The 21,544-nt window shown below is 43.6% G+C and overlaps 1 protein-coding gene across 9 annotated transcripts in view; it reads left to right on the top strand.

The window, feature by feature from the left end:
* The first annotated feature begins 1,923 nt into the window (after positions 1–1,923).
* The window catches only part of Gabra5 (gamma-aminobutyric acid type A receptor subunit alpha5), an 86,400-nt gene continuing 66,779 nt past the window's right edge, over positions 1,924–21,544 (top strand). Inside the window, exons 1-6 of one of the 9 annotated variants that reach the window (XM_004661945.2) lie at positions 2,011–2,029; positions 3,605–3,664; positions 4,033–4,192; positions 18,577–18,698; positions 20,829–20,896; positions 21,004–21,224. In XM_004661945.2, the coding sequence (XP_004662002.1) occupies positions 4,107–4,192; positions 18,577–18,698; positions 20,829–20,896; positions 21,004–21,224 (497 nt within the window). In that variant the 5' untranslated portion in view covers positions 2,011–2,029; positions 3,605–3,664; positions 4,033–4,106. Of the gene's footprint in view, positions 2,030–2,183; positions 2,318–2,405; positions 2,485–2,905; positions 3,026–3,604; positions 3,665–4,032; positions 4,193–18,576; positions 18,699–20,828; positions 20,897–21,003; positions 21,225–21,544 lie in introns of those variants that run through there. The other 8 variants (XM_045146440.1, XM_045146439.1, XM_045146443.1 and 5 more) reach the window with 8 other exon arrangements.

Genomic DNA, 21,544 nt, shown 5'->3' with positions numbered 1-21,544 from the left:
CTCACGGCGATCCTCCTACTTCTGCCTCCCGAGTGCTGGGATTAAAGGCGTGCGCCACCACGCCCGGCTTAAGTTGATTCTTTTTAATTCAGTGATTTTAGCTGTAATGTTAGTTTTGCAGCACCATGACAAAATGTCTGAGGCAAACTATTTGTACGGAGGGAAGGTTTGTTCTGACGCAGGTTTGTAGGCTCTGGTCCGTGGACTTCTGGTGCTATTGCCTTTAGTCTGTGGTTATTCAGTGCACTACGACAGGCAATGTACAGTGGAGCTAGCTGTTCTCCTCTCACAGTCAGAAGACAAGGTAAGGCTAAAAGAAGGACTGGATCCCCAGTTCCCTTCAAGAGCATGCATCTTCCTCAGATGACCTAACAATCTATCACCAAGCTTCACCTCCTAAAGATTCCACCTCCTCCCATTACCTTACTGGCTAGTGACCACACTTCTGGAACCCAGACCTTTAGGGGACATACAAGATACAAACTACAGCAATGCTTAAGGAAACTTATCTCAAATATATATATATGTATCCTTTGAAAACAGAAAATGGAGAAATGACATGTTTAAGTATCCATCTTAGAATTAGGAAGCCTTTTCAATGATCACCTCATTTATATTTCATGAAGAACCACTACAATGAGATATCAAATACTGCAGTTAAAAGTATAGTCAGGCTAACCATTGCTGTATAGTTGAACATTTTTATATAGTTATCCTATTCTTGGAATAATTTTACAATTTCTTGCTTTGAGAAAACTTTGGAATTTCCATAAAGTGTGTAAGTAATAGCAGGTAGCTCAGATTAGGAATAGTGTAATGGACATGACTGGAAACAAGGAACCATTTCTACAGCACAGCTGAAGAGCTTTGCTAGAGGAGAGTTAGAATATAGCTATTTTCACAATTCCTCTGTTACAAGACACTGTGAAGATTCAGTGTCCACAGCTGTGGAGAGATAGTACACACCTCATTATGTTCCCTGCTTTACTTTAAATTTGCACTTGTGGGTTTTTGTTGTTGTTGATGATGATGTTCCTTCAGTTTTTGATACAGTGTCTCATGCATCCCAGGCTGGCTTCTAACTATCCATTTGGCTGAAAATGACCTTGAACTTTGATCCCCCAGCCTCTGATCTCTGCCCGGTGCTGAGTGCCAGGACTGCAGGCAAACACTGCACACACGCCACACCTGATGGACTTAGGTGAACCCAGAGCTTCCCACACGATAGGCCATTGCTTTACTGATGGGACTGTATCCCCAGCCCTGTAAGATGTTCTCACCCACAAGAGGCAGCCATCCCCTGTGGAGAGAAAAACAACAATACGCTGACACACTGCATTCAAAGAAGGAGCCGAGTCGGCATCCTCGTTTCTACTGGTGGGCATCAGCCCTCGCCTCTCAGAAAATATGCACTGAGACTGAGCACCAATTATTAACTTCATGGGCCATGTCGCCCGTCCTGGCACCAGAGGGTCACCTGCGAGCGAGCTCCCACCCTATAGCTAACTTTTTGATCTTCATATTTCAAGACACTTCTATTTGTCAAGAAATGAGTCTTCAGATCCACCCCCCCCCATGTGTCCTGAGATTGGAGGTTTTGTTCAAATCTCCAGTGTTCTTCCACAGCAATGAATTAGTTACTATCTGTGAATTAAATGAAATTAAACAGTTTCTGAAGAGAGTGAAGGAAGAACATACACTGAAGGCTCAGGAGTAACATGCAGGTGTTTGGCAGGCCTTGGCGATGAAACTCAGGTTCGGGAGCACCCTAAAAAGCTGCACCGACTAAAAAGGGAGCCATAGCTGTTCCTGTAGGCACCGAATATGCTCTAAATCCCCCCACGAAACTTCTGCAGACCTATGGCCTATCCCAAACCAGGCCACATGGAGTGCCCTCCGCCCTCCCCTTCTGCTGAGCCTGGCCCGGGGTTCCTGGGTTCCTTTGGTTAGAGTCTGGCGGCCTCTACCGGAGCGCCTCTGCAGAGGGACGCTCCTCAAACCCAGAGACGACATGTGGCGCTCTGGAGAGGTGAGAGCAAGCAAGCGCACGAGTCCGCCGGGGGCGCCGGGAAATCTGCGGCGGGCAGTGCGCGGCCTCGGGCGGGCAGGCTGGCGGGCGCGCGGCGGGGCCGAGCCTCAGGGCTGCAGCGGGAGCGTGGGGCGCCGGGTCCCCTCAGCGCGTAGCACTGTGGAAGTTCGCCCGGTGACATGGGGCGGTGACGGCGCGCCGCGCCTGGCGGGCCAGCGGGGAGAGCCGACTGTGGAGAAGCAGGATGCGCCCTCGCCGACGGCTCTTCTGCCGGGGCCCTTGCGCAGGGTAAGATGCCGAGGGCGGGGACGTGAGACCTGGCGATTGCGTCTCCCCGGGCATCTCTGCCGCCTCGGAGCGCCGAGCCTCGGGGTGCGCGGTCAGGAGTGGAGGTGGAGACATGCGGCGCGCCCTGGGGAGCCCGCGGCGCAAACTTTCCCCTGGCGACTGCGGAGGTGAGGCCGCCTGAGGGAGGACAGAGGTTGGATCCGGCGCAGTCAGCGCCTAGGGTCCCGGGGAAGACACTGCGGTGGGCGATGCCAGCCACTGGCGTTGCAGGAGCCCACCTGCCGCCCCCTCCCCCAGCCCAGGGTCTCCGAGGCGCGCCGCGTCCCGCGTTCCTCGCGCGGTGGGCGCGGGTTCCACTGTGGTGTCGCGCGCCTGTCGCGCGGGCTGCCCGAAGCCAGCCACTCGGCGCCACCACTGCACCGCGCGCTCTCAGCCCAGGAGGAAGTCGCTGCCTGCGGGTGGAGCGCTCCGCACGACCCAGGCCCGGAGCTGGGAGGTCTGCGGGGCCCGGAAGCAGCCTGTGAGGACCAAGCGGGCGGTCGGGAGACGCTCGGAGCAGCGCGGCGCTGCGGTCCAGGCGAGCGGCGGACCCTGGCCGCCGGTGACAGGTGCTGGGCTGGCGGAGGCTGCGGCTCCGCAGTGCCACCCCCGCGCCCACCTGCCCGCTGCGCCAGCCCCGGCCAGACTGCCCCGCGGGCTGGGGACCCGGTGAGAATAGCCTCTCCGTGGGGGTCGGGGAATCGGGGTCGGGGCGGCGGGGTACCCTAGCCGAGTCGCTTGCATGCACCGCGGCGGGCTCGTAGTCTGGAGCCGAGCCCTGGGACGCGCCCAGGCGACCACCGCATGGCGCCCTTCTCTGCTTGACGGCAGACTCAGAGGTCCTTCTCTTCAGAGGTGGGAGTACCTGTTGTGTACTTCCTAATTCTGGAGTTGGGGGGAGGGGTTTTTCTTGGGGTGGGGAAATGTTCCTTTTCGAACTCTGTCCTGTTCTTTGTTCGCATACGACGAGCGCCTGTTTGTGTTATGCGCATGTTGAGAAATACGTGCCTTCTTCCCTAAGGTTAGTTGTTGGCTCAGGGACAGTGCTTGCTTGTATTTCCAGTGCATTAATTAGGGCCCAGCGCAGGTCTGGGGCACTTCCCAGGAGCAGGGATTATCAAGTGCAGTCATAGGGACAGCATGCCGGAGGACGAGAAAGTACCGCCACTCATGCAGGCGGCGGCATGATTGTGATCTAGCGAAGACTCGTTTCTGACATGTGCCTTTCCCCTTCCCACGTACTTTCAGCACCTTGCAGAACAAGGAGTGGCTTGCTGGCTTTGAACGTGTGGCTAATATTTCAGAAAGGTAAATTTACTTCACTTGTGCATTTGGTAAATACAAAATAGAGTTGTTCAGGGAACGTCAAGCATTTATCTTAATAATTGAATCATTTTAATAGCGTGCTAAAAATTAAGATTGTTGAGCATCAATTTGAATGATTAGGCACTCCTGTGTAAGTGAAACTAAGGCGATCATTGTAACCTGATTTTACACCCCACCTTAGTGCCCAGTGGAAGATAGGGAGAAAACACCTGGTGTAGTCTGCTGGGAAACGCACACAGGACCCCTGCCTCTGTAAATCGTTCGGTGGTAGCAGCTTGATTTGATTCGCCTACAGTGAAAAGGACAGCAACCTTCGTGCTCACATGCTGCTCTCTTTATGTGCTTTTCAGCTTCAAGATCAAGTTGGAGAAAAGAACAGCTACTCTTCCAAATTCACCAGCTTCAACCATCACTGTTGTTGGGAATGGACAATGGAATGTTCTCTAGCTTTATCATGATCAGAAACCTTCTCCTCTTTTGTATTTCCGTGAACTTATCCAGTCACTTTGGGTAAGTTGTCATCTATGCTTTTGTGATTTTTAAGGGCACTGGTGCCATTCTGAACCTCCATAGTGCAGAAGAACAACCTGGAAAGTGCTGGTTTGCTTCTTCTGAAGTCTGGCGCAGCTCTGTTTGTTGTAAATGAGTGCAGGGTCCTTGTGTCGACCCTCGTTTTCTTCCTGAGCAAGGCTGGGCCCGGTGCCATGATGGGTCTCTCTGACTCAGAGCACAGAAAAAAGGTGGTCTGCTCTCAGAAGTGGCAGCTGACATTGCTTTAGAGAAGCTGGGTTTCTTTCTACTTGGGTTCAAAGGAGATTCAGAAGTTTGAGCATATGCATCCACTGTGGTTAGACAAAGTGATGAGTGACATTGATTGTCCCCTTGCTTCCACTATGCCACTTATTTTGACTTTCAAGCCAGGTGGCTGCTGTGTATGTGGCATAGAACAAGACCTAAAGTGTTCCCGGCCTGAGCCAAGAACCTGGAGCTTTCATGATAGCACAGGTGCAGAGCTCATAACTACACCTCACTCAAGACCCGAATGACATGTGGAAGGTCTGAAACCATCATTTCCATTAACCATCGTTAATTTTGGCCACTGGCGTCTTGATAGCAATTCTAACCTTCCCTCATCAAACCAGTTACAGCCAACATTCCAGATGCATGCTGTCAGGAGGCAGTGTTTCCTTTTCTCTCCCATGCCCTTCACTTCCCTGGAATTGTCTTGGCTAATCAAAAGGATCACAACTTGAAGCTGATGGAGTGTAATTATGAAAGCCAATTTCATGACCCAAGTTGGCAAGTTCTGTAAAAACGGGCTCCAGAGTGGCACAGTGTACTCTGCATATGCATAAATCAGAAAGGGACAGAGGATGTACAGGGGCTTGGCCAAAGCCTGGAAAGGGCCCTTATGTCCTTACTGGGAACATAACTTTTCCTGTGTCTGCCCAGGACATTCTCTACTCTTCCAAGTCTTCCAGATTTGTGGAGAGGAAGAGAAATAGAAGGAGATAGAAGCGCAGAAGAGAGAGAAAGAAGGGTCTGACAAGATTTTCTCTAGTGTCACTGCAGCCCAGCTATACCTTGGCACAAGCCTGAGCCTTGACTGGGGACTTTGCTCAGCAAAGATGACCTAAGGAGTATGCCTGTCCAACACCACAACCAGTCAAGTAGCTGGTGTTCACTAACAATTCTCATTGGCATAGGCCTTGAATGTGCCACTGCCCTTTTAACTACTCCAATTGTTCCCTTGGGAAAGAGTACTGGTGAAACCAAAAGCTGCTGTGTGTGGTGACACACTCTAATCCCAGCACTCAGGAGGCAGCATAGGAGATTGCTATGCATTCAGGGCCAGCCTGAGACTACATAGTGAACTCCAGGTCAGTCTGGGCTAGAGTGAGACCCCACCTGAAAAAATGAAAAAAAAAAAAAAAAGCCAAATAAAACACACTTTGTCCAGTAGGTTGTACCTTTCATCAGTCCCAAAACACATCATATAAAAATAACAGGTCTGTTTACTAGAGGCTATTTTTGCCTTGCTTGTGCTGAGAGAATACCTCCCTGCCCGGGTCCTTCATGTCTTCATCTGCTAAATGAAGGATTTTCTTTTCCAACTTCTCTCAACTGTTATTATCTGATCGACTGTGGTGCTCATTGTGTTCTTCTGAATGGAAGGTGTGGATGAGTGATAACCTGCCAAATGTTCACCATTGCAAGTCAATAAATTGACGTAGTTGGTCTGTTTGCTGATGTCTGCTGAGTGGTATTTTGGAAGTGGTGAATGTGCTAGGATTGGAAGCATGTAGTTTCTTTATAGTACTTTGATCAAGATTTATGCTTTTGAATTGAATAGGCAGAACGTTATTACAGTGTCTGAAAGACGCAAGTCTGAAATGGGAAGTAATATGTGTGAGGAGTCTAGTTGACTTCTTATTTAATACTATAGTTTTCTAAAAGCTCACACAAAACAGTTTCTGGAAGGAAACAACTAGTATGTGTGAAGGTTTCAATTTTTCAAAATAAACTTAACTTTTGGAATAAGCTTTAATTATTTTAGGTACAAAAGTTTAGATTTTTAAAAAAATATTTTTATTTATTTATTTTCAAGCAGAGAGAAGAGAGACTGATAGAGAGAATGGGAGTGCCAGGGCCTCCAGCCACTGCAAACAAACTCCAGATGCATATGCCTCTTTGTGCATCTGGCTTAACATGGGTCCTGGAGGATAAAACCTGGGTCATTAGGACTTGAAGACAAGTGCTTTAACCATTAAGTAATCTCTCCAGCCCTAAAGGTTTAATTTTTTATAGTCCATCATAAAAATAACTTAAATACAGGAAATGTGTGAGATGCAGGCAAGTATATAAAAGTAGGAGTCTCCAGTCCATTACCCCAAGATGATCATCCTCACACTGTGGCTGTACCTTCCTTCTATGCATATTTTTATATAGCTTAGATCATACTGTGTTTATCTTTTTCTTATTTTTTGAATTTAATTCTTAATTATTATAAATTCTCTGGGCCATTTGATTTTTAAATGGGCAAACTTTATAATAGTGCACCACCATTAATGATTTTCCTGATGTGGAGCATTTGTTATTTCTAATTTTAGTGTTATAAATTCTCCTGTATAGAACATATTTGGCTAAAGTACTTGCAATTATTTATATCAGAAGACATTATTATGAGTGGACATTTACATCAGGTGCCTTGAGTGCTGTTAACCCTTGACCTTGTATATCCAGCTGCTTTTGATGGGACTAGGTTTGTAGTGAAATGTGAAGCCAAAGAGCACACACTGTGTCCATCATGGCTTGCTTTTCTATTGCCACAAAAAACACATCATGAAAAATTTCAAGTCCCCATTTGTTCCTTCTCATGCGAGGGCCCTCTGATTTGCAGATTACCTAAATGCAGATAACAATATTGTTTTTGAAACCTACGCAAGCTTATAAACTTTCTTTGCCTTTAAAAAGAATATGAGTTATTATAATGCAAAGCTGCCTTTTTCTTAATGTCAGTGTTTGAAGTCAGTCCTAGGAAACACTTTCTAAGCCCAGCGTCATTAGCCTCATCTTCCAGCTGGGAAGGTGGGGTGGTTGAGTAGCTTTTCTGGAATTCCACAAAGCCATCACCTGCTGGTACTCCTTACTCAGCAATTCCTGTGTCATTCTACCTGGCTATACCTTGTGTACCTGTCTTTGACTATAGTTGGTTTGCACTAGTCAAACCAATCTAGAATATGCAAGATGAAACCCTGAAAAGCACTATGTGCTTCAGGAGTTAGAGTTTTCTGGACTCTGACATGGAGGAAGAAGAAAGTTTGAGCAAACTCTAGGTTTCTTTTTTCCTCCCCAAAGGAAGAATGTATTTGATCGAGGTTCAAAGAAAGATGAAATGGGAAGTTCAGAGGTCTTGAATATTGAGACCAGAGAAATACTAGTGCTTGAAAATGTACACAGGAGGCGAGAGGACAGGTAGTGAAGAAACACTGTGGTAGCTCAGGTGGGAGAGCAAGAAAGGTGATCTGTAAGGTCTGTGCATGTACAAAGGTGATACATAGTGTTTATTGAAAATGTTTGTATTTGGCATAAGAAGGGAAATTATTTCATGATTGTATAACTGATGTGAAATGACTTTGATAATATTACGGCCATTACTTCTTTCCTTTCTCCCTGTCATTTTTGAAATTTGGTCACCAGTGCTCATTTTCAACAGCATTTATAATTTTGATACTGGTTTTGAATTATAGAACAGGGCTTGAGTCAACTATGGAAGAGAACCGAGACCTTATTGTACACTCAGCCTCTGTCATGACCCATCCTGAGATGTAGAATTACTTAAGCCATTTTAATTATTTAATGAACCCAGTAACCTAAAGCATAGCATACTTAGCACTGAAGCAATATTAGAAGCAGAGTGATACCAAAATATCAAATTTGAAACTAGAATTAATTCATCATCCTTTGAAAAAACCATACTTTATCAGATTTGAGAGACCAGTAATAATTGCAAGGTTTATTTAAGAATTATCAACTCAATAAAGTGAAGACAGATTTCACTCATTTAATTGTATTAGATTTTAGAGGTTGTCTATTGACAAGAAAATGTGTTCACATTTCTTTATGGGGGAGGTGAAATTCAAGTAGATTTTGCAAAACAGTATTTTTATAATCAGCAGTGGAAAGCAGGCTTTTACAAATATGAACAGAGATTTTTTTTTTTTAATCCGTGTACATGAGTGTGCCAGGTGGGGGCTTTGGTCACATGAAGAGAGCCTTTTCATTCTTCTACTCAAGGACAGTTCCCTCTTAAGTAGAGCAGAAAGTACGTTCTCTCTGAATCATGCCACTCACAATGTCGTCTGAAATGGAAAGTTCTCTCTTGTGTATGCCCAGATGACAAATTCTTCCTGCCCTGGAGCTGCAGGTTCGTGAGGCACAGGACACACAGTCATCATAACAATTATAAAAGCACTGAGAAAGTGCAGCCAAAGCAGCTAGCAGGGCCAGATCGAATCAGTGGCTCTACATGGATGCTGCAGGGATGACAGCCAGTGATGAGGGAGGCCGTTTCCTACACACCCTAAGCATGTTGCCACGGAGCTGCAGAGCCATGGCCAATGATTCTGACAAAGCCACTAAAGGAAAATACTTCATGATGATCCACTTTATAAAGATCCCAGATGATCCACTTTATAAAGGAATGTTTGAGCATATTTGACATGCTAGTGGGCAGTGGGCAGAGCTCAAGAGGGTGACGTGGAGTGATTCTGCCTAAACAGGCTGGCAGTCCGCTCCAGCATGAGTCACTGGCTGGGTTCAAGGGAGGAGGAGAGAATAGGCTTCTGTAGTTTTACAGACTCAGTGCCATAAAACCCACATGTTCATCAATGTGGATTTTCAGAGGGAAGTATTAGAGTCAAAAACAAGAAGCAATCTCATCATAACACTTGTAGTAACAAAAATTATTAGTGTGCCAATGGATACCCCTCACTAATCCTCAGAATGTTTTTGTTGTTGTTGTTGTTGAGTTTTTGAAGTAGAGTCTCACACTAGCCCAGGCTGACCTGGAATTCACTATGTAGTCTGAGAGTCGCCTTGAAATTACTGCAATCATTCTACCTCTGCCTCCCAAGTGCTGGTATTAAAGGTGTGCACCACCATGCCTGGCCCAGAATGATTTTTTTAAAAATATCGTTAATCCCAGTACTCAAGGATGGGCAGAAGTAGGAAGATTACTGCAAATTTGAGGCCAGACTGTGACTACAGAGTAAATTCCAGGTCAGCCTGGGTTGGAGTAAGACCCTACCTTGAAAAATCAAATAAATCTTTACAAAACCTTCACTTTATAGGTTAACAGAGATCAGACGTTTTAGAACTTAGAGAAGTATGTGCAGTTTTTTTCAAAATGAAATCGGTAGAATTATCCCCACCCATGCCTGCCAAGGCTAGTGGCAAAGCTTTCTCCACAGGGTCCTGCTGCTGATGGGTGCTGTGAAAAGGTAAAGAATGGGAGAACCCACTTGCTGGAAATGAAAAGCACCCTCATCTAGAAGCACTGCCCAGAGGCCCCCCAAAACTGAGCATACGATGTGGATTTTGGACTCTAATGTCATGGAGAAGGGTCCTGTTGAAGCAGGTTCTAGCACTTCATGGAAAACTCCATTTTTTTGTGTGGATTTAACAGTTGTTTCAGAATCAAAAGACAGAATCAAAAAGCCAGTGAAACAGAGGACCAGTTAATTTTCAGTTAAAAGAAATTGGATCATCAGTTCACCATCAATTTTGTCCTTCCCTAAGTTTCTGGCTTCAGTATGATATGTCATTTTGACAGAGCCCAGCTATGATTTCTGTTGTCTGCATTCTACATGACTGTAAAAGTTTTACTTAATCATCCTGTAACTCAGCTTCTGAATCTCAAAGTAGGGATAATTATAAAGCTTACATCAAAGGGCTGATGTGGTGGTTTTATCAATCAGCCTATGTTAGAAGCTTTAACAGGTCTAGGTGTGTGTGTGTGGAGGGGGGCTGTGGGTGTATGTATAGTTGTGTGTGTGTGTGTGTGTGTGTGTGTGTGTGTGTGTGTGGACTAAGTACACACTCTCCATCCTGGGATTTGTGACTAGCAGGTCTGGAGGTTTCCTAGTTCCAGAAGGAACATACTGCCTGTGCTGGGCCTGAACCCAGTGAAGACCACAGCCTGGTTGAACCTGAGGATTGTCCCTGTCATGGGCATCATGGGGAGAATTGCCTTTCTACAAGTGCAGTGTAAACAGGGTCCTTGCCAGGTGCCAGACATTGTTTTAGTTGCCAAGGTCTCACAGGGATCAAGATGGAGCCTACCTTCAAGGAGGCTATGTTCTGATGTGAAATGGCAGACAATTAGTGGCGTTATGGTGACTTCCACGAAGCATATTTTAGGTGAGAGAGTGACTTTCTAGAAGGAGCTGTTATGTACAGGGACTTGATGAAGTGGGAGTATGAACAGTATCACTTATGTAGCAGTCTAAACAGGCATGGTGAATGTAGCAGGGCTGCTATATGTTAGGGAACAGGGTGGGTGGGTAACAGGGGTGGGATTGAGATAAGTAGAAGTGATCATAGGAGGCATGATCACAACAGAAGAGGTGGAACTGGGCCAGACCATCAGAATCTGCATAGGACCAGTTGATTTAATTCATCTTGAAGGTTAAGGAGGATGATGGAGTGGCAGTTTTTGTTGTAGTTGTTCCTAAGACAGGATCTTATGTATTACAGACTGATCTTGAACTCTTCATGCACTTGAGGATGATCTTGAACTTCTGAACCTCTTGTCTCTACCTCTTGAGTGCTGGAATTGCAGGCATGCACCAGCACACCTGATTTATGTGGAAATGGATATGGAACCCAGGTCTTTGTGCATACTAGGCAAGTACTCTACTGAGTGAACATCCCCAGCCTATTTTGTATATTTTTGATATGAGGTATCAATGTGTTTCTCAAACTGGATTTGAATACCTGATCTCAAGTAGTCTTTCTACCTCACACTCCTGAGTATCTGGGACTACAGACAGGCACTATTATGTCTGGCTGCCACACTGAGTACTTTTGCAAGAAAGCTCGATTAACTGTGGAGTCATCTCTCCAGCACTCATTTAGTGCTTTTGAACAAGAAGTGTAAATCAGTTCAGTGATGATCTGACTTAAAGTTTATCATTCTCTGTGCATGTTTAGTGAAGATTTTAGTGGCAGCCAGATGGAAAAGGGAGAAATGGAGCCATAAAGGGTAGTCAAGAGGTCTTTGTGATGAGAAGGAATTATTTTGGCTGGCAGGATATTTTGATGGGATAATGGAAAGATAAAAGCCAAGGATGACTCCTTCTTTTCCATTGCCTATCATGGAGCTAGAGAAGAGCTTTGGATGAAGAATGTCACTGGGATGAATTTGAGATTCTTCCTTGGGTGAACAATTGGGTTGATTAGACCAGATAGGGATTTAGTATAGACAAAAAGGAAAAGGTCCCTGAATTGTGACCTGAGACACTATTGTTTTCCAAGCATGTGTGTGTGTGTGTGTGTGTGTGTGTGTGTGTGTGTGTGTGTGTTTTTAAAGTAGTCCAAACAATTGAGGAAGACATCACAAAATGATGCCACTTAGGGTTCTGTATTATCCTTAAAGTAGCAAAGTGAAGATACATTTCTCAGAAGTAATCCAAGTAATCCAATACAGGGGAATGAATGCAATTTGCGAAGACAGGTAAGTGGAAGTATAAACACAATCCTTTTTAATTCTCAAAGAACTTTCCCATTGTAACTGTCTGAAATCACCATTATTGGTACATTTAATGTAAATTACAGATGTCTATAAATGCAAGTACTGGCAATATTACAAGGAAATATATTGCACTGTTACCTAGTACATTTGTGATATGCTACTCAGGTGACTTTTCTTCCTCAGAAACAGTGAAAAATCTATAAAATATGGTCCACAGGAAACACTTTGTAGAGTGAAGCAGTTTTAAAAACAGAATCTAAAATATATCACTATTTTTATTAGAGAATATAACCCTGTTCTATGAATGAGTTACTTTGGTGCAAAATCATTTAATAGTCAGAAAAAGGGAAAATGCTTTTATATCTCATTGAAAATGTAGCCTCTTGCTTACTCCATTTTCAAATTATGGTAATCTCTTGGTATCCAAGGCTCACTGGTTTCAGGATACAAATCTGTGATGCCCAAGTCCCTTGTATAAAATGACATCGTATATAGGTAGCCTATATAATTCTCCAGAATATTAAATTGTTTCTAGATTACTTATACAATATAACTAGTTGATAAGTTATATTGCTTAGGGAACAATAATAAGAGAAATGGCCTTTCTATATGTGTTTGGTACAAATGTTATATTTTCTGAATATTTTTGGTGACGGTTGGTTGCATGTGATATAGAGTCTGTAGTTGTGGGTTGTAGTGACTGAATGCTACAGTGGCATTCACACTGTGTTGGTAACTAGCTGATTTTGTTAGACTGCCCATTTTATTTTAGCCTCAATCTAAACACTTCTGATGAGCTGAGTGTGTAGCATCTTCCTGCTGTCCCAGCTATTTGGAAGGCTGAGGCAGAAAAATTTCTTGAGACCAGAGATTAAGGGCAACTTGAGTAGCACGGTGAGGCCCCGTTCATACCTCCTATCTCTTATCCTCTCTGTTGTTGCTGAGTAATTGGTCTCTGCCTCTAGTCTTACCCTGTCTTACCTCTGTTAAGTTCATAATTCACAAGTAGCTCACGTGCCTCAGAAAAGTGCTTATGGTCCCTCTTATTTCAAGAAGATTCTAGACGTATAGTGTAGCATGCAAAGTCCGTTATTGTTTGGCATGTGCCTATCTCTCCAAATGAAACTTGTTTTATTTAAAAGTTCTGTGGTCTGAGCTTGGAGATTTGCTTGCTTTGTAAGTACGAAAACCCAAGTCAAACCCCAGAACCCATGTAAAAAGCTGGGTGTGGTTGTTCATGCCTAACATCAGAGTTGTTGGGGTGTAGGCAGTACGATCATAGGAGCCTGCTGTTCTAATGCAGAAATGGTGAGTGCCAGGTTCAATGAGAGATTCTGTCAAGGAAATGCAGTGGAAATGTGACAGAGGAGGACACATGTGATGCCCTCCTGTGGACTCTGCACGTGTCAATGTACAAACGTGAGTGCACCACACCACACAAACTGTATCAAACACACACGCACTGAAAACAAGGACAAAACACAACAAAACAAAGCAAGTTTTGTGGTTCCGAGATTGATCCTCGAGCCTGACCCATGTTCAAATGCTCTCACTAAGCTACAGTCCAGTCCTTGTACTATTCTTTTCATCAGAGGTCTCGCGTGCCTTCTGCAAACTTCAGTATCTTTTCTCAGGGTCACTGTTTATAATACCTTACTTTCATTATCTGCGACACAGTCTCCATTCTCATGAATTCAGATCTGTTCTTTTTCCCTTCAGACCTAGGCAGAGCTTCACTTTTCTTCTCTTGTGCCCCCATCATGCCTTGCAGTGACACTAGATCCCAGCCCCTGCCATGTTCTACAGAAATTCTTCCAGACTGCAAGTTATTGCAGAAAATCATCATGTAAGCAGGGGAGGGCCTCCTTTGTCGTCTTCCTGTCCCTGGTTCTTACCACAGTTTATGGCACAGGATAGATACTGTCACTGAGTAGAACTGCTAGAATGAGCACCGAGTCACATCCTGGACCTTGCTGAAGGTGAGGGGAAGCCTCTCACAGGCGACTGGAGCTTTTCTCTTCTCCACTTGGTGTTCTTCCCCCCTCCCCGCATGACTGCATAGTAAAGTCATAGTGGTGCATGGGTAGGGCTCAACAAATACTGGTATCTGTTCCTTCTCACATCAATTAAGACTGAGTCTATAGGGCCCAGAAAATGAGAAGTAGTTAATGCCTTGAGAAGGCCAGGGATGAGACACCAGGAATGGTGCGAGATTTCTGCACTTGAAAGACCTTACTCTTAGTGAAAACATTGACAAATTATTTCTCTTAAATACTCTGCCTAGGAAATAAACCCAAATTTTACTAAATTCCCATTTCCACATCGACTTTTTGAGAAGTCTGGAATGACCCAGAACTTCAAGTGGACTTCCACAATATAGCTTTAATGAACTTCCAGGGCTCTGGAGCACTCCACCATGTCTGTGACCATCCTACAGGTTGAAATATGGCACCTATTTGTGTAATTTCTTTCTCTTTTAAACTGAAATAATTGGAAAGAGTAATTGGATCAAGTTCTGTGCCTTTGTTGAAGAATAATAATACATAAGCAAGGAAATATTTAAAAATTTTTTTAAACAGATTGGTTCTGTACAATTGACCCAGTGTCCCTGTGAGTTCTGTATCTATAAATTTAACCACATTTTTTTTTTTTTGTAGTTTGGATGGAAAATATTGGGGAAAACACTTCTGTATTAAACATTTGCAAATTTTTGTCTTATTGTTATTTCCTAAACAATATACTATAACAATTGTGATGAGCATTATAAGTCCTCTAGAGAGGACCTAAAGTATATGGGAATATGTGTATAGGTTCTATGCTAATACAATTCCAGTTTATATAAAAACTTTAAAATCCAAGGGTTTTGGTTTCCATAATGAAGTGCATCTGTGTTTCCTTAATAATCCATTTTCTGGGATCTGAAAAGTCTGAAAATATTAGAATTGGATATGTGGAAGCAATCTGGTATGTTCTCATAAGTAATACTCATAATAAATGGGAATCACTCACATTTTAAGGGAACTTCACCTTTACTCTGATTAAAATTGCAGGATCAGTCATCATATTGTTCAAGTGTTTCTTTTAGGCTGCAGACACTTGTCAACAATATCAGGTTTAGTCTCATCTCACTAATAGCCTTTGGCTTGCCCTTGAAGTGTAGTTCAACTGAAGTTGACCTCCCTGGCTGCCCTCAGTGGGGATAGGAGCTGAGCAGGAAGGTCAACAGGCCAGGACTGCCTTGTGAGCCTGGATGCAGGATTGTGTTTGAGGGATGGCCACCCTGTACTTCCCCTTGGTACTCCAGCATCCAGCATTGCAAACCCTCATTCACTGGAAGAAGACACGAGTGACCCTACAAGTTTGTTTTCCAAGTCTTTTCTATTAACAGAAATGGATAAAAGCAAGTTAAGGTGCTTTCTGTTTTTGATGGAAGCTGAAGCACATCCCCAGATATCTGTGGGGTCCTCCTGAAGGGAGGCCTCATGCCCAACATGAAAATGTAGCTTGCATTCTGTAATAAAGTATGTGCATTATTCTTCCTGGCTGAGAGCATGGTGCATTTTATAACCACAAGTTGCAGATAGATCCTTTTGGAGACTGATCTATGGATGCGTGTGGAGCACTTCCCACATCTGTTCCTGTCCTCCTAGCATCTGGCTTTAGTTAATACAGTGAAGAAAATGCTACAGATCCTTGGGCACTGTCAGGCAAACAACCAAAATAAACAAAAAAGGCAATGATGACAGGGCAGGCCAGCCACTGAAGTTTCTTCAAGAAAAGTGTAATTCTGGGAAAATGTGTGCAGACATATTTAAACATAATTTTAAAATTGTATTCAATAATGGAAGCTGACATTTGGAATTCTTAAGTATCATATCCACCCTGTGGCATTGGTAATGGCTGGACTGTGTATCAGGAAAGATTTAAGCCCAGGCAGTGGCCATCACTTCATTGCTGAAACAGTGGAGCAGCCCTCTTCTGCACTCAGGAGACCAAGGAAAGCAGTGCACAGGGGCATGCCTGTGGCAGTAATCTCTCAAAAATGGTCTACATGCCAAGTTTTTTTCCTCCTAATAGCCAGGGATGTTTAGATCTAATGTAATTGAAGAATATTTTTATGATACATAATGGAATACCTTAGAAAAATTTCCTTGAAACATGAAGATATAGCAGTTGCCCCTTAACTCGGTGTGTGTGGGGGGTATATTCCACAACCTCCTGTAGATTCCTAAAAATTAGAATAATGTAAGCCTACACATATGACTTTTTTCCTATAATGCATATGTACTATAAAGTTCAGTCCATAAATTAGTCATAGAGATTAGGAAATGTGGTATAATAGGGCAATTGTCACACTGTACCGTAAATGCCAACCTTACTTCTCTTCCACTTAAGTGCCATTTTCTTTTATTTTCTTCCAATTTTATTGTGAATATTTTGAAATCTTTATGTTTTCATTTTGTTCTTCATTTTCAGTATAGGCTATAAATTTTTGTGGTTTAAAAGAAATATAGAAAAGGAAGAATACTTATAAAATGTCACACCAAATGAAGGTTTATACCTTATGAGCATTGGATATATGTATTCATGGACCATGCCTGAGTCTCTTCTATTCCATGTACAAATGCCAGACCCAGTGGCCCACTTAAGGGCCAGTTTTAAGTAAAATGACCACTACTTGACATTTAAGCACAGGATGTGACAGTCCATCTGCAAAGTCACTGAGGGTGCTGTACAAAGCATGGTTACTGTGGACAGAGGAAGGGCCGGCTCATCTCATCATGCTACTCAGAATGACACAAATTTGATAGGTCTGAATTTTTACTTATGGAATTTTTTTTTTCCATTTAGTAAATTTGGACAGCATTTGACCTCAGGTAGTTGAAACAGCAGGAACTGAATTTGTGCCTAAGGGAGACTGCTCTTCCTACTGGTGCATCTCTCCACACCTTAACTTGGGAGTTGAAGAGGCAGTGGTGACCTTCATTCCAAAATCAGGCACCTGGATATTGCCTAAAACAGTTATCACCAGACTTAGAAAAGTGCAAATGTCACAAGAAGGAGATCTTGAGGCCAGACTTGATTTAACCAACTATCATACAACCAAGCTAATGCAAAGTATGACATTCTCTCTTATACAATCCCAGTCTTTCTGTCCTGGTATTAGCTACGTGAGGCTTATGTATTTTCTAAAGTGTCAAGTTAGCACTGATTTTAGAAAAAAAGAGAATGTAAAATTCTTAAGTACTAGGGCACAAAGTAAAATATCTATGTCTGGGGCTTTGTGCTGACAGGATTGGATTTTAGCTTGTTAGAGCTCTAACTATAAACATCTTAATGGTGATGTGAAAATTAGATCAAGGGAATTTTCTAATGCCTTATTCAAAAGAGGATAATTTTAGGGCCAGAAAATTTGATCTGCATAGATACAATCAATGGAAATGACTGCTTTTCAAGAAGTGGATGGACCAGGTGCATATCCATTCTGACCTCAGCATCCCACAGATGGATGGTGGTTCTGCATTAATTCCAGCCAATTATCAGAGAGAGTGATTCATTAGTGCTGAACCCCATATCCAGGATCTTTAAGGAACTAGCAGGACCCACGTTCTCTTTCCCTGAGTGCCAAGATTGCTGGCTCCCCAGGAGCCACAGCCATGAAGCCAAGCCGAATTTATAGGTCAATGTCTACTTGCACACTGGAAAACATCTACAGGCACCCAAGGTGGGGGTGTGTTAACTGGCTTCTAGCCTTGTAGGCTTTCTTTTCCATAGGAAAACTTCTCCATTTGTTCAGATTTTCTCCAGACAAATGCTGAGGCAGGAATTGGTATGTGCCTGCTTATACAGTTCTTTAAAATAAAATCATTCATTTTCATCTGGTTCCCACCTGGTTTATCTATAAATGCTTTTGGAGTGTGGATGACTTCACTCCATTAACAGACTAGAAAGTTCTTGTTTCTTCTGTCTTCTTAGTCTGCTCTCCCAGGGAACTTTATTGTACATGTGATGTGTTGGGTTACAGAGAATGTGGTCATTGGCAGGTAATGCTGAAGGGTATGGGATGCTCAAAGTATGCCACAGACCCTGGTCATTTCTGTCATCTCATCCTGCTTATTATTTAAAGCATAGATGCTCACAGCCCAAATAAGGGAACTGTGAAATTTGGACACATTGACCTATCTTTCAGCTAGGGAAAAAAGTCTTTAGCATCCCCCTGCACACCCCAGGGTCTGTTACTACTGGGCCATCAATGGCGTGAAAATTTAGCTTTTCTGAATTAAGCCAAAAGACTGAAATTGCCTGTGATTTCCAGGTCGTATTAGTCCACCGAGAGAGACTCATTTGGTTTTAGAGTTGCTGAAGCACTGACAATCAATGGCTCTTCAGGAGCAGAGAGAAGCAGCTTGTGAGCATCCTGCCAGGCCAGTGCACATCAGCCCAGATCAAAACTGAAGTATCCAAGAGCCAACCTTTCTCAGCATAATGCAGGAGCACATGCAGCATAGGATGGCCCTTTTCATTCACCCAGAACCCTTCCTCCAAGAACAGACACTCTGTGATGCTTGTGTTCCTCTATCTAGAAAAGAATTTGTAAGAAGCAACACAAATTTTAATCCTTTCATTTCTCTTTTTAAAGCTTTTCACAAATGCCAACCAGTTCTGTAAAAGATGAGACCAATGATAACATCACAATATTCACCAGGATCTTGGATGGGCTCTTGGATGGCTATGACAACAGACTGCGGCCTGGGCTGGGAGGTAAGCATATTTTTCCAACTGTGATTGGTGAGGAATGTGGGGAAGCTCACTGTCAGTCATAAGGACATGGTTTCTGGGACTCAAGACAATTTTTGAAAGAGCTGCCTTGCCTGGATTTGGAGTGGCTGGCTGCTCTGTCTTGCCTCGTGTGACATTATTCTCACAAGGAGCTGGGGAAAGTAGTCTCCTTCAAGTGCCCCCTTACATACAGCTTTCTTCCCAGATAAGCTGAAGGTCCAGGATGTCTGGTTCACTTACAGACAAACTTCTACAGAGATATTCAAGTTGAGAAGAGTACTCTATGTTAAGAAATACTATAAAAAATAAACTCTCTTGTCTGCAAGTCTTTGTCAGAAATGTACTGCTCAATGCAACTTACTGCTTGCAGTTTTATATGTGGTAAGTTTAATAACTTAATGTGGTTATAGTCACACTAAGAGAAGTCCCTCCTTATCTACAAGGAAATATTCCAAGTAGCCCAGTGGATGTCTATAATTGTGAACAGCTCAAAGCTCTATACTTATTATTCTTTCTCTGCACGTATATGCCTATGATACAGCTTGATTCATCAGTTAGGCACAGTAAGGGATTAGTCAAAATAAATCAAACACTTATAACCATTAAAGGATATAGAATTATTTAGAAGTTATGAATTAACTCATTTCTTGAATTTTCCATTTGATATCTTTGGAACTCATCTGACCATGTGTAACTGAAACTACTGAAAGTCAATGTGCAGATCAGGGGAAACTATACATTTTGGCTGTGGAAGTTGATGAAAGCTGAGTTGATGGAAAACTGATTTCAGGCACACCTGCTTGTGCTTAATTCTGTGCTGATACCTAGGTGTGATTTCCAGGCACATGAAGTGTTCTTGCCTCTACCAGTTTATATGTGGTATATTTGAACTTGCTCCCTGGGGTTAGGTGCAGACTGTCAGATCGATTTTTGGAGGAAAATATTGAGTCCTCTGGTATTTGTACTTTGAACAGGGAAAAATCACATAAAGCATGAATTTCCACTGTGCTGTTTCTTCAAAAAAATGTTCACGTAGGCTTCTTGCCAACATCTTTCTCCACCCCTCTGAATGACACTATGAGGTCTCTGCCTGGCAGCCCTGTCTTTATGAGCACACACAGATGCTCAGTGCATAGAGGTCTGCACAGTTCACTTACATAGGCAGTCTGTGTCATAGTCTTATAGGGCTGTGGTCCTGCCCATTCAACAGAGAGCATAATGGTCCACCTTGCCTCATAGGGTGCAGGAGATACTTGTATCTCCATGGTGGTAGGGGGAGGCACTAAAAACACAGCCATAACAGACACATGTGCATATGCAAAAATATATCATGTGAGTAGACAATCACGATACAGGGAGCTGCTAGTAGAGATCTGGGCCCACAGTGATGCTATCAGGCCACTGAATGTCATTTCTACTTATGACCTCACAGCTTTACAGGGCCCATGTGGTTGCATAGGAAACATATACACCCTCCCACAACATTATTGGTCACTTTCATCACTTGTGTACATTTCCTATAATTTTAATTGAAATAGTCATATCCCATGGCAAGTCAAAATGCCATTTTAAGAACAAATAGATATTCCTTCCCAAAGGAGGAACCCCAAAGCACTTTCTAATTTGTCCTTTCCCTGGAGGCCATTCAATGCTACATTTTGACTGAGGATTCCCCAAGTCAGCTAGCAGCATCCTGAAGGGTAAAGCTCCTCAGAGCTATAGCTCTCAGCAATGGAAGGCCTGTATACAACAGGCAACAGGCTGGCCTTAGTGCTCCAAGTTTATAGCCAGAAACTGAAGCATGGATGTTTGTTCACCAGGAATACTGTATGGCCAGGCCTCAGCCTCATCTGTTCATGACCAGTCCCCAAGGTTATAATCAGAATGAGAAACAAGCTCTTTCCTGATGTGATGGGTATTTTGTTTACATTATAGCTTGGAGCAGCTTGGGTCCATTGGGTATTTTGTTAAGTCCTCCAAATTTACATAACACATAAATGCCTCTGGTTACAAAGAGCAAAACCGGTTAATGTGCTGAGAACGTGAATATGGTGTCAAGGAGGCCCCTGCTGAGCTGAGCCTGAGTGCCAGCCACCTGTGTCTGTATTTCAGAGAGGATCACGCAGGTGCGGACAGACATCTATGTCACCAGCTTCGGCCCAGTGTCTGACACAGAAATGGTAGGTATCTGGGCACAGCCCACCCAGTCAGTTCTAACAATGAATGAACTCTAGCAGCAGGGACCTTTTCTGCTGAGATGTCACCTCATTGTCTTCCTTTGCATTAGGAGTATACCATAGATGTGTTTTTCCGACAAAGCTGGAAGGATGAGAGGCTGCGGTTCAAGGGGCCCATGCAGCGTCTGCCTCTCAACAACCTTCTTGCCAGCAAAATCTGGACCCCAGACACCTTCTTCCACAATGGGAAGAAGTCCATTGCACACAACATGACCACGCCCAACAAGCTGCTGCGGCTGGAAGATGATGGCACGCTGCTCTACACCATGCGGTGAGTATGATGCACACTAGCCCCAGTCCACCCCATGGTGGCAAGCTAGGCCAGCTGATGGGTATAGGAAAGCACAGGGCAGACATGGCCGCCAAAGGTGCACTGTGACATCTGAAGATGAAGATGGGTTTGAAGATTGTGTGTTTGGGGGTGCATAGATGTTCCCCATGTGTGTGTGTGTGTTGCATGCTTGCACCTTGCCAAATGGACATATTAAAGTTTAGGTTGACTCTTTCCATGGGCTGTGAGAGGTCACAACCATTACTTATTTGTACTGTTTTATTTGGTATTCATCTATCATCTGTCTGTCTGTCTGTTTG

The sequence above is a fragment of the Jaculus jaculus genome, chromosome 3 (assembly GCF_020740685.1).
Source record: "Jaculus jaculus isolate mJacJac1 chromosome 3, mJacJac1.mat.Y.cur, whole genome shotgun sequence".
NCBI lineage: Eukaryota > Metazoa > Chordata > Mammalia > Rodentia > Dipodidae > Jaculus > Jaculus jaculus.
Note: the sequence above shows the minus strand (reverse complement) of the source record. Positions and strands in the feature narration are given on the sequence as shown.